At 42.3% G+C, this 13,088-nt stretch overlaps 1 protein-coding gene across 1 annotated transcript in view; it reads right to left on the bottom strand.

Annotated features, from left to right (window-relative positions):
- Positions 1 to 13,088, bottom strand: part of LOC117458261 (rho guanine nucleotide exchange factor TIAM1-like) — a 64,370-nt gene that overhangs the window by 32,365 nt on the left and 18,917 nt on the right. The window contains exons 3-9 of the mRNA XM_034098618.2: positions 12,406 to 13,061; positions 10,697 to 10,980; positions 9,049 to 9,321; positions 8,730 to 8,961; positions 7,873 to 8,045; positions 7,174 to 7,398; positions 4,279 to 4,464 (exon numbers count right to left, since the gene is read on the bottom strand). Of these exons, the coding sequence (XP_033954509.2) occupies positions 4,279 to 4,464; positions 7,174 to 7,398; positions 7,873 to 8,045; positions 8,730 to 8,961; positions 9,049 to 9,321; positions 10,697 to 10,980; positions 12,406 to 13,054 (2,022 nt within the window). The 5' untranslated portion in view covers positions 13,055 to 13,061. The remainder of the gene's footprint in view (positions 1 to 4,278; positions 4,465 to 7,173; positions 7,399 to 7,872; positions 8,046 to 8,729; positions 8,962 to 9,048; positions 9,322 to 10,696; positions 10,981 to 12,405; positions 13,062 to 13,088) is intronic.

Raw genomic sequence — 13,088 nt, forward strand, 5'->3', positions numbered from 1 at the left:
TTTAAAAGTTAATCAAGGAGTGATCTTAATTGAAGGTGTTTGAAGAGTAGATTAAAAATACAATTTATTTTGTAAAAAATTATTGCCACAAAAAATCAAAGGGTGGCTCAACACGCCATGACATGGGAAATAATGAGCTCTAACGAAGAGTGGGACTAAACTAAAGGAACAACAATAAATATGCTTGCCATGTTGTGTTTTTGGTTGTCAACCTATTTTTGTTTGTGAAATGTTGAAGTGATCCTACTGACTGTATCTCTATTTCTTCTGTTTTTGTTTTTGTCTAAGATGGGAATGTCACCTCCTATATGTTATTGTTATGTCCATGTTTGTGTCTTTAGCCTGTATAAAATAAAAATAAATTAAATAGAAAAGGTTGGGAACCGCTGCCATAGACTATAATTATTTATTCTCTAGACGATTATTTTGTATCTTAAAGCATTTAACAAGATTAATTCAGCAAGTTTGGTGGGCGTGTGGAGACTGTCCATATTGGAGTATGTAAGTCGCTTTGGATAAAAGCGTCAAACAAGTGACATGTTTTTATAACATATTCCATGCCAACTGGAAAGCAGAATTTGTCAAAGCCACATTTTGTACGGGCATTTGGGGCAGAACACGCAGTAGGGCAGGGGAGTCAAACTCAAATACACGGTGGGCCAACATTTAAAAATGCGTACTAGTCGAGGGCCGGACTGGGTCAATGTTTATTGCAAAACGTATTGAAATGAACTTATTGCACATATTAAACCTGGAACTAACAAAGCTTACATTATTGCCTATAAAAACAACATTAAACATTAAATAATCAGTTGCATTCATTTCTTATGGCTCTATCTGCAGCTTTTCCAGAGTCATTTCTTATGATTACATTTCTCCACAGGCCAACAACAGCTTCAACAAAACTATTCCCCTCAAAGAGAAACCCAAACATGCCCTGTTGCCGTGAGAGAAAGTGCAGAAGGAAACATCCATTGAACTCAGTGTGCTGCTCTGTGATGCTAGTTCAAGCCAGACACTTGGCGTCTCATCTTGGGTGCAAGTTCATCAATGTTTGGGCTCAGGCTCTGAACTGAGGAAACCCTCAGGATGGAGTGAAGGTGTGCGTGCAATATACCGGCGGGCCAGATCTAATAGTAATTAAACATTATCCTGCAGGCCGAAATTAAATCCACCACGGGCCTGATTTGGCCCCTGGGCCTTGAGTTTGACACATGTGCAGTAGAGTATATTAAATTCAAAATGATAATCATACTTAGATTTTATTAAATAGTTGATCTGCTTTTTAAATGAATAGCCCACAAGAAATAAGAGGAATGCCAGACTATATATCTGTATTGTACACTGGCAGCAGTGTCTGTCTTTGTTTGTCCTGTGAGTCACTTCTTGCTTGGATCCATACAAACGAACACACAGGCAAGCAAAGCACTTTTTCAGCCGCATAGTATATACTAATGGCACACACTCAACCTCTCACTTTCCTTCAGTGACCCACTCCACATTCAAAGAGAAACCACTCTTGGCATTTCTGGGTTAATTCACACTGAGCTAAAGGGCTATAGGAGGCCCTGTCTCACTGTGTGGTTCACAGATGCATCTCTGCACACATATATATATATATATATATATATATACTGTATGTGCACAAGCATATAGATATAGTGTACTGTGTGGGTGTGCGCTTATTGATTTCCTCGCCAGTCACCGCTCATGAGACACACACACTTCCAACATAATAGGTCAAACTGTCTTCACGATTCTTCTTATGTGTGCTGCGTGCAAGAGGCCTTTTCCTTCATTGCAGATTACGATGTCTCTTTGTGCTTTGTAATAAAATGGTAGGAAATAATTAATAAAGAGGTACAAAAAACTGAGAGTTGAGAGAGAGGACAGTTATATTTTGCTGGAGGCAATATGAATTAGTTTTTGTATTTCATTAATAAATTACCAGCTTCTATTTGTTAGTATGTTAATGTATTTCAATTCCATTTAGCTCATTGATATACGTAGCAAAGCATAGAGTGTCTTTTTGGAGTGCTATTTGACTAATGCAATATTAAACTGTTAGATTTGCGAAAAAATATCTGATGGTGAACTTAGAGCGAAAGAAGATGGAGGAAAGACAGAGAAGGGAAAAAGGGTGTTGAAATAATGTAGATACGAGTTAGAGAGCTGTAGACATGAGCGTGTTTTACCGCCTCGAAGACGGCGGGCTCTGGATGTCTAATATTGTGCCGACTATCAGAGACAAAGAAAGTGGGGGTGTTAAAAAAAAACGAAGGAGGGGGTCAACAGAGCAGAGAGTGTGAAGCCTGTTTGTGGGAAAGTGCCTTGGGGATGGCAGCTTACTAACAGAGTTCATATTGATCCACCAGTCACAAAAAAACACTATCAACCTCTGATGCTGTGTGTGTGTGTGTGTGTGTGTGTGTGTGTGTGTGTGTGTGTGTGTGTGTGTGTGTGTGTGTGTGTGTGTGTGTGTGTGTGTGTGTGTGTGTGTGTGTGTGTGTGTGTGTGTGTGTGTGTGTGTGTGTGTGTGTGTGTGTGTGTGTGTGTGTGTGTGTGTGTGTGTGTGTGAATGTGTGTGTGTTTGGTGTATCTGATGTCCTGAAACTGCTCTATAGAGATTTGTTTCCTCCTCTTTCTCTTTACTTGTTTTTCCTGGATGATATTTAGCGGAGTCACATGATGCACAGCAGCATATAGATCATTCCCTCCACCATGACAGCGTTTCATTCTGCACATTCTTAGGAATGCTTGAGGTAACAACAAGAGCACGTCATGGCCTTGAGTCAGTGACTTGGCTTGAAAGCAGCAAACATCAGAACGGCTTGTGAGGAGAGTGATCTGAATGTGCCAGGTGACACTGTGTGTGCAGGTGTGTAAGGCAAGTGTGCAGTTTCCCTAACGGGGAGACACACATCCATCAAAGAGGCTATTTATAAGGAGGGACAATTTTGTTGGGTTTTCATTTTCATAAAAGGCTTTTTTTAGATGTTATTAGAAATAAATGTTACATGTTATTGATTTTCAACTTGTTATACTCTGTTTGAAGATACAGCTGAGATCAGGATTTCTTCAAGGTTCAAACTGATTCCCAACAGTTTTACAATATACAAACTCTGTAATAAGGACTTCAAATGTCTTCATATAACTCAAAGAAACAACCACTACTACCAAGAAAGAAGGGGCAACTAATTACTATATTAGTATTAATACTCAACGCAGAGCTAGTGAAGATGAGGAGTACGTTCAGCCACAGACTCATCCCTCCACAACAACGCACCAAGCGCCTCGGACAGTCCTTTGTGCCTGTACCTGTAGCCATCAGGCTGCACAACAAGGGGTTAATAATGAAAAAGAAATTAATTAAATCACTGGACATAAATATAAACTGTTTCCACAACCCATGTTAATATATTAGTAGTAGACCAAATAGGCAGATAGATATGTCACTATATGTACAGATGTCCATTTTCACTTTTCACTTGTCACTTTAACTTATTCCGTACTCTATAACTTAGATGACCAAATATGTATATATGCTGACAGTTATTTTACTCTTATTTTTATTCATCTCCTATTTCATAGTCTTTTATTATTATTATCATTATTATTTAAAAACATTTTCTTGATTTAATTTTTATTTATTTTTTTAATCTGTGAATCTTTGCTGTCCTGTTTTTTCACGCTTACCCTGTTGCTACTTTGTACAACTGAATTTCCCCACGGGGATTAATAAAGGTTCATCTTATCTTATCTTATTAGCAGGTTTTATCACAGCTTTGGCCCATTTTCGGTTACAACATTTTCAGCCTTCTAAAACTTTCTAAAAAAGTCAAAAATAGCAGCTGGAGTGCAAAGCTACTTTGGGTTGTTCATTTTTTAGCCTTGTAGTTCCTGCTTGCTCCTAATTAACCACCAATAAGCTTTGAGTGTGTTTTAACCTCAGGCTTCATGCAGTGCAATCACTATTAGCTTGTAGATTTGTCAGACAAGCAGAAATCCTTTTAGTGGGCGTATGTGCCAAGATGCTCACTCCAACTGCCAGCTAAACACACCCACTCTACAAGCTGAGGGCGTCGAGGGTCACCAATTGGGAACCTCTCACGCGATGCCTACTATAACACAAAGATACACCTGGGACCGAATTCAAAGTTTTGATTTAGGAGATCTGATTAGGTTTAAGAGTCAAATTACAGCAAGTGAGTGAGACAGTTAGAATAAGACGTCGCACACAAGTACTAAAACACGTGTGTGCATGGGAATTTCTCGTACCAGTGCATGGAAGGAGGAGACGGAGAAGATGCCCAGGCGTCCCATGGACAGCTTGGTGGGACGCGAGGCGAAGCCCAGCAGGCGTTTGGGGTTGGGGGGTTCGCCCCCCTGCAGGCTGGCCAGGTAGCACCGACAGCGAAACAGATCCATGTGAAACCGCTCCAGGTTCTGCTCCCACAGGAAGATCTAACAAAAGGGAAAGAATCAAATAAGGGAGGCGTTTTTGGTTGTGTGAAAATGTGTAACTTTTTTATTATGATTTCTTTTTTTATCTTTCTTTATGCATGCTTAAGTAACATTAAGCTGTCTTTGGCTCTTTCTGCTGTAACAATGTACATTTCCCCTCTGTGGGACTAATACAAGAATTCTGATTCTGGTTCTGATTCTGGTTCTGATTCTGGTTCTGATTCTGGTTATGCAAGAAAAACTAACTTTCCTGATTAGATTTCGGAAATGTGCACTAGATTTGGCAAACGATAAAATGTTCAACTATCAAGAACTTTATTGTCATTGTTAAGGCACAACGAAATGTATTTTGTTCTGGTACTGTAGGTTAGGGCTGCTCGATTATGGCAAAAATCATAATCACGATTATTTTGGTCAATAATTAATATCACGATTATTAAATAGGATTATTCATTGACTTTGAAAACATCCATTTATTGAACTATAAAACAAATAATAATTTGAACAGTATCTTTTAAACTGTTGATTACTCTGATAGTATAATTCAACTGAAAAACCAATACTAAAATAAATTAAATAAATGATACATTTAAATAAATAATATCAAAATAATAAATACCAATAAACAAGATCAACAAATATTTTGGAGCGCACTTCCACAAGCTACTAAACATATATAAATATGATAAATAAAAATAAATTAGACATTAATTAGATCAAATATGTTGCAGTGCACTGTCACAACCTAGCAAAGCAACATAATCGTTTTTTTCTATTATGTTGTTTTTGTAAATGTGGCAGGCCAAAATTGTAATTGCGTTTAAAATACGATTAATTGCACAGCCCTACTGTAGGTGCAACATATACAGAATCAAATAACAAAGAAGAATACAAGAAATGAAATGACCCTTAAAAGCAAGAAATAGAGACATCATAGGTAACATCACAACAGTGATAAAGAGATACATATTTATATGCATAAGATATCATCCTTTGTTAGATGGTGATTTGGTCATTCCAGGAGGAGTGAGATGTGGGAGTGCTGAAGCCCCTGTGGAGAGGTATTACTCAGCAACACAACCCCCACCAGTCCACGACCTGCTGTGCTGTGTGCTATGTATCACAGTGATGTCCGTGGGAGGTGGAACACACACACACACACACACACACACACACACACACACACACACACACACACACACACACACACACACACACACACACACACACACACACACACACACACACACACACACACACACACACACACACACACACACACACACACACGCCATGTATACATCACTTCAGGGGACATTACATTGACTTACATGCATTTCCTGGAGACTTATCCTAACCTTAACCATAACCAACACATGCCTAACCCTAACCCTTACCCTAACCCTAATCCTAAACCTAACCAAGTCTTCACCCTAAAATGAATGATTCCCCTCATGGGGACGTCCAATTTGTCCCCATAAGGGAGGCAAGTCCTCCCCACACGTGACTATGTAAACAGATTTAGGTCCCCACAAGTATAGTAATGCTAGACCACACACACACACACACACACACACACACACACACACACACACACACACACACACACACACACACACACACACACACACACACACACACACACACACACACACACACACACTCACATTGAAACATAATCTTTTCATTTGCGGGACTTCACACAACTGCTCTTTCTTTGAGTCTTTTATGCAAACGTACATCCCGGGCCTATTCATGCAAACTCATTTTGTAAATGAATGTGGTTCCAGATAAAGATCTTGGAAAAAGTCCGACATTCATATAATAAGTGCTTTTCACTTTGATCCCATAATTTATGTGTCTTTGTAGTAGAGAATGAAATACTCAATGTTTTCTCAGAAACATGACACGCTTTGCATGATTGAGTATAACTACTTCCAGGTGCTTTTTGTATGTAATATTGTTTTCTTTTATTGACTATCAACTGAATGCCACACACATTCAAAGACCCAGAGGGTTGCCACAAGGAGGCCCATTGTTCGAGGGCACATTGTTAAGCTATTTTGCAATGTTTACATGCAACTCCAGACATGCATGGAGGAAAAGCTACGAGTCACATTCAACTAATAATAAAGAGATCTAATCCTAAAAAAAGAAAATCCAGATGTGGCTCAATCCAAAACAGCTATTAAATATGGCAGGATTAGCATGTGATTGCACCTGCCTGCTGATGTGTGCATTGCACGTGTTTCAACATGTCTAATGAGTGCATTCTGCTACACTAGGTGTTTATAAATGAGCAGCAGCCGGAAATGTTTGAACGCATCTGTCGTTGCAAGTAGTCCTTAAGAACATTTGGTCTGAATGACGCCATGCAGTAAAGACGATTTAGTGCAGAGACTTCAGTGAGTGAGAGCAACACTGCAGTTTGAAAGTACAGTGATGTGCATCTGTAAAGCCCCATAGGTGTTTTCACTCAGCTCAAGTGTATGCACTCAGTAGGGAGCTCGGCACATGAGATCACTAACCTGGTTCATATCAGCATCACATGGACATAAAGTATGAATCATTTGCAGTAAGAAAATATAAAAAGCCTTTTTTCTCACTGAGACTAATTCCTACACAGCAGCTTTATTGTATTTGAGTACTTTCTTTGAGTTCATTCGTCTTAACTCCCGATTGCCTCTTCCCATCCTTGCTCCGTCGTACCTGCTCCAATATGGTCTTCCTCTTCTTGGCGTCGGTAACGGTCGACAGCTGCATGTCTCCCATCTTCTTCATCTTCTCGTCCATGTCGATCTTCTGCTCTAACTTGCGGATCTCTGTTCGCAGCAGTCTCACTGTGTCCTCTCTGTGGTGCTGCCGGGCCAGAGCCGCGGCGCACGCAGAGTGGATCGCCGTGATCCAGTTCTCCAGCTCCGTCTGGCCCGACGTCTGACAGGAAATGGAAACATGTACGTTGAATAAGTCGTAGAAATAAAAATAACTGACAGCTAAAAGAATAGAAGTAGTATTCCCATTATTAGCCTTGGAGAAGGTGGTCACTATAATCTCATTATCTTAATACTTATCTCTTCATGCATTGATTGAATGTCACTGTTGACAGCTGCCATGCATATAAATAGACACATTTTAGTATTACACAATGGTCACTGTGGTGGATCACTGTCACACGATGACAGTGTGGCCTTTAAACATGTCACACATTAAACAAACACATGGACGCTGGCCTGGCTTATCCCACACATGTCTAAATGTCATGTACTTCTGTGCCACACACACACAGACACACACAGAATCGCACACACACAGTTATGTATGTGTGAGTAGAAGACATCCCTTCCCCCCTTGTTTTTAAGGGAGGTGCATGATTATGCCTCGTGTTTTAAATACCAGTGTGTCTCTCACCTGGAAGAGGAAGGCGTCTCCCACTGAGTTGCTGAGGCAGAAAACAAAGTCTTTTTTGGGATGTTCGGGCACGGCCTGGACGATGCTGTTCTCCACCCACAGCGCATGTTTGGGAACGCTGTTGTGGTCGATCCCAGAGCGACAGTCTGACTCGTACAGGAAAAGTGTGCAGCCTAAAAGAACAAAGAAAAAAAGATGGAAAGCTAAAGAACAGTTTTTTTTTCTTACAGATTTCCTATTACAGTAGGTACTGTATTTACGATTTTGTTCAATTACATTGTAACCACCTACAAAAGACAAGGCTTTACAGCACTCCGTTGCCGTAATTTACAAATATAAAATGTGTGAAAAATACAGACTCCCAAATAACCACAAAAAATGCTGCCCCTTTATGCTTCTAATGCATTTACTCCTTAATTGGTATTTAGGCAGACTAATCTGAAGCATGGGCTCTCTGCTAACATTAGACAGTCTGATTTATTTATCATTAGGGGGGTGGAGGAGGACAGGAAGCTTGCAGAAATGCCGCTTCAAATGCTGTATCTCATGCATTTAACAAGGATGAGATTGGATTCGACACGGGTGCGGCCGTAAAATTAAATTGTGATGAGGCCTGGGAGAGGAAGTGGAAGGCCACACAGAAGAGGCTGAGAGAGGACGGTAGAGGTGACAAGCAAGGGCATGGGCTGTGTGAAGTCTGATGTGATTACAGTCTTAACAGGAGAGAGAGCGTGAGACAGGGTTTGAGTCACGTTACGACGATGTTTATCTGAACGTGACATACTGCTGCATGACCTTATCAAAAAAACACATTTAAAATACGTCTTTAAACCTAAGAATACGAGAGCGATGCTCACCTTTCAGAGAAACCCAGTAGTGTTTCCACTTGCGCCTCGTTGCAGGTTCCACCTTCTTGTTTTTCTTATGAACCAAGAAGTTCTTCACGGCCAGAGCCCCTGCTTTTCTGACTGTGCCTTGTGCACAGCCAATCAGAGCGTCCGATGGATATGCACTGCTGAGTGTGCCGCTGCTGCGCTCATCGCTAACAGCGGAGCCGCCCTCCTCCGTGCAGTCCCTCGCCTGATGTGTCTGAGGAGGGAGTGATTGACAATATGAGTGATAACCAACATGTTGGATGTGTCATTAATAAAGACAGACATGTGCTAATTGACTAACCCAGGCTTGATTGTCCAGCTCCTTTCGGTAATTCTCATAAACTCCTCCCCTCCCTCCCTCGCCGCCTCGTCCCTCTCCTCCTCCTGCGCTGCTGCTGCCGCTGTCGCTGCCGTTGAAAACGCTGCTTTCGGTAGCAGAGTACACGGAGAACGATGCCGACATGGCCTTACAGCGCCGTGACACCAACTCTCCATACCCGTCTATCTCCGTGGTGACGCCGTCGATGCCACTGTCCCCATACTCACTTCCCTCACCCAAAACACCCGAGATGTCCTGCGAGCCAGAAACAAACAGAACATATTTACTTACAGATTATTAATGCTTTTACAGAAACTGATATATTTGGAAAGCTACAACACAGTTTAAGCTACACAAGGGTTCTCTGGGTTTGCATGTGTGCGTGTGTGTATGTGGGTTGGTGCTAGGGCTGCTCGACTATGGCAAAAATCATAATCTCGATTATTTGGGTCAATAATTGATATCACGATTATTAAAAACGATTATCCATTTACTTTGTCAAACAAGACATTTTTTTTGAACAGTATGTTTTGAACAGTTGATTACCCTGAACTTTAAGTATAATTCAACTGAAAAACCAATAAAAAAAAGTAATAATAATAATTTTTTAAAAATCGTTTTATTTCGATTACCTTGTTTTCATAATCATTGCAAGCCATAATCGTAATTGCGATTAAAATACGATTAATTGAGCAGCCCTAGTTGGTGCACATGTTTTGGCATGCATTGCTGCTAAGAAAAAGCTTTCCTCACTCTCTGCTTTCACACTTTTCTTTAAACAAAGTCCCTCTGTTCTTTTTCTCTTTTGCTGTGTTATCAGTCTATTTTTATCCGGTCTATAAACCCCCTTAGCCTGGCTAGATGAATTTATAATAAACACTTAGGGTGCTTTGTGATCCAAGGATGCTTGGGGGTTCTGGGAATGAGTTATAAAGAAAAGCCTGGGTTGCTATTTTAGCACTTACTTCTGATTAAGCAACTTTAATCAATGACACATGATAACTACAGAATCTTCATTCTAGGGATGGTAGTTTTGTTATTTTGTACATGGCTTCTCTTATTAGTTGGCTTCTTGGTGATCCACTGACTTGCTTCTTTCTTTATCCTCTGGTTGAACCTGCTTTTGTAAGACCGTAAAAAAGGCTTATCAATGATGTTTAACATGTCTCTGCGTGTTAGGACCCTGTGTATGGGTATTGAAAGGGGCATGAAAGGTATTATGCTTTAATGCTTTAATTTCCGGAGGGGGAACGGAGAAACCAGGCCAACATGGACAAGTAGCCCCACAGCAACTCTCATCTGAATCCTTGTAATCCCTTTCCCCGCTACACAAATATACACACTCGCTTGGATGTGCATACAACATGCACATACACACAACTCCACAGCTTGAGCGCACACAGGAACCGTCTATGGTTGTCGACAAAATGTACATTTTTCTCCTCTGTCATGTCTGTGAACCCCATGAACTTCCTGGATACAACTGGTAAACAAAGTGCTCTATCCTTCTATTTGAAGGGCTATGCATGTATAAAGGAGAGACAGAAGAGCCAGTGTACCACAGAGAAGTACACTTTTAAACTGATTCATGTTGTTAAATGTTTCCTAAATGTATAAAAAGTGACCTAACCTGAGTAGTTTGTGCACGCCGACCCTGGAAAGCCGGGCACGGTGCAGACGGCATGCCGAGCCCTGCCAGGCCCTCTGAGAGGCAGTGGGAGCGTCGGCAGGGGAGCGTGAATGCTCCGTACCCGCCACCATCTTCTTCAGCTGGAGACATCAAGCCCTCCCCTTCTTCATCTCCATCACACTGGGCCTCCCGACGGCTCTTCGTGTAGCGGCTCCTCTGCCCCCTGAGGCCGGGACTCTGCTGGCTGCACAGATGGTCCAGAGACGATGCCCTTTCAGCTGCGCCTGGAACACACACAGGTGGTTATTGCAGGGCAGTGTGTGTGTGTGTGTGTGTGTGTGTGTGTGTGTGTGTGTGTGTGTGTGTGTGTGTGTGTGTGTGTGTGTGTGTGTGTGTGTGTGTGTGTGTGTGTGTGTGTGTGTGTGTGTGTGTGTGTGTGTGTGTGTGTGTGTGTGTGTGTGTGTGTGTGTGTGTGTGTGTGTGTGAGCAATGTATGGTAAGTGTGTTCTGATTACTGTCAGTTACTTTCAGATTTCTTTCTCACATTTGACGTGTAAATTACCTTTTTCTCAGTGTGTGATTTTGTATGAATGTTGTCAGTGGGTGTGTGTGTGTGTGTGTGTGTGTGTGTGTGTGTGTGTGTGTGTGTGTGTGTGTGTGTGTGGTGTGTGTGTGTGTGTGTGTGTGTGTGTGTGTGTGTGTGTGTGTGTGTGTGTGTGTGTGTGTGTGTGTGTGTGTGTGGTCTAGCATTACTATACTTGTGGGGACCTAAATCTGTTTACATAGTCACGTGTGGGGACTGGCTTCCCTTATGGGGACAAATTGGAGGTCCCCATAAGGGGAATCATTAATTTTAGGGTGAAGACTTGGTTTAGGGTTAGGTTTAGGGTTAGGGTTAGGCATGTGTTGGTTATGGTTAAGGTTAGGATAAGTCTCCAGGAAATGCATGTAAGTCAATGTAATGTCCCCTGAAGTGATGTATACATTGTGTGTGTGTGTGTGTGTGTGTGTGTGTGTGTGTGTGTGTGTGTGTGTGTGTGTGTGTGTGTGTGTGTGTGTGTGTATATGTGTGTGTTTGTGTGTGTGTGTGTGTGTGTGTGTGTGTGTGTGTGTGTGCGCGCGCGTGCGTGTGTGTGTGTGTGTGCGTAGCAAGCCCTTCCATTACTCTGAGATGGCTAGCCCCCTGGTGCAGCACTTAGGCCATCAGCAGTTACCAGCTGCTGCCTGCTGTTGCGTTGATCTCCTGCACAGCGCCGGTTAAGCTAACAATCATGTGATCAACTGAACTCCTGAATCTGATGGGTGGCAGCTCACCTTTAATCAGTAGGTTTTTCTGAAATTGTGTCAGAGTGTCTCTGTTCAATTTGTCCCACCTTCCCCCTCATCACTTGTAATGCGAGTCAAATCAAGCTACCACCCCTGCACACATGCACATACAGTATATACACATACACTATGAGAACATTTGTATCAACCATCAGTAAAAAAATATATATATAAAAAATACATATACTGAGTTAACATTTTAGAAACTGTTCTGTCTACTGTATTAATTAAAGTTGGTTAATTTAGGATTTCGGATGAGACTTAATGGAGAAAGCACGTTTGTGTTTAGTCTTTGTCACTAAAGAAATCTGAAATACTACATGAGAACATTTGATTTGTATTCTGTGAGGTTAATCGACTGTGTGAGTGTTCACCGTCCTCACCTGCATTGCCTCTTGGACATGCAAACTGCTCCTCCTCCTCCTCCTCTTCCTCTCCTCCATCTATGATCTCCTCAGTGCTGGTCAGATGCTCCTGGCTCAGGTCTGACATAGAGAACTCCAGGCTGTCTTCTCTCCACATGTCCGCCGACTTGGACCTCTTCTTCTTGAAACTCCCTCCCTCCCGGGGACCCTCAGTCATTCGCTGGAGGTACGTTTCCTCCCCAAGTACCTCCCCCTCCCCCGTGGAGCCCTCTCCTCCGTCCTGAGCGACGGTGTCCGCCTCCGAGGTCTCAGGAGTCGGCGTGGCCAAGTTGTCGTCATCGTGTTGATAGGACTCCGGCCTCATCGTCATAGCGACGCGCTGTGTCCAGTGAGGGTTGATGCCGAACTCTTCGAGTGCATCGGTTGCGTTGAAAGGCTCCAGTCCGTTCTCTGCTAAGGATTGTGGGATGCTGGGGGTGCTGGAGGAGCGAGTTGAGGCATCAGAGTTTCTGTGTTCCTGTTTCACTGAAGAAGAGAGCCGGGAACGACGCGTGATTGGCTGCTTGTTGGGGAGCCGGAGTGACCTGGACGTCTGTTTGCGGGAGATGTGTCCCGACGCGTTGCCGTAGAAACCACTGTCCCCATTCTGACTTTCGACGTTTCCCATGATTCAACTGCAGATGAGAATAAAGCATAAACTT

This window comes from Pseudochaenichthys georgianus, chromosome 14 (genome assembly GCF_902827115.2).
Source record: "Pseudochaenichthys georgianus chromosome 14, fPseGeo1.2, whole genome shotgun sequence".
Classification (NCBI taxonomy): domain Eukaryota; kingdom Metazoa; phylum Chordata; class Actinopteri; order Perciformes; family Channichthyidae; genus Pseudochaenichthys; species Pseudochaenichthys georgianus.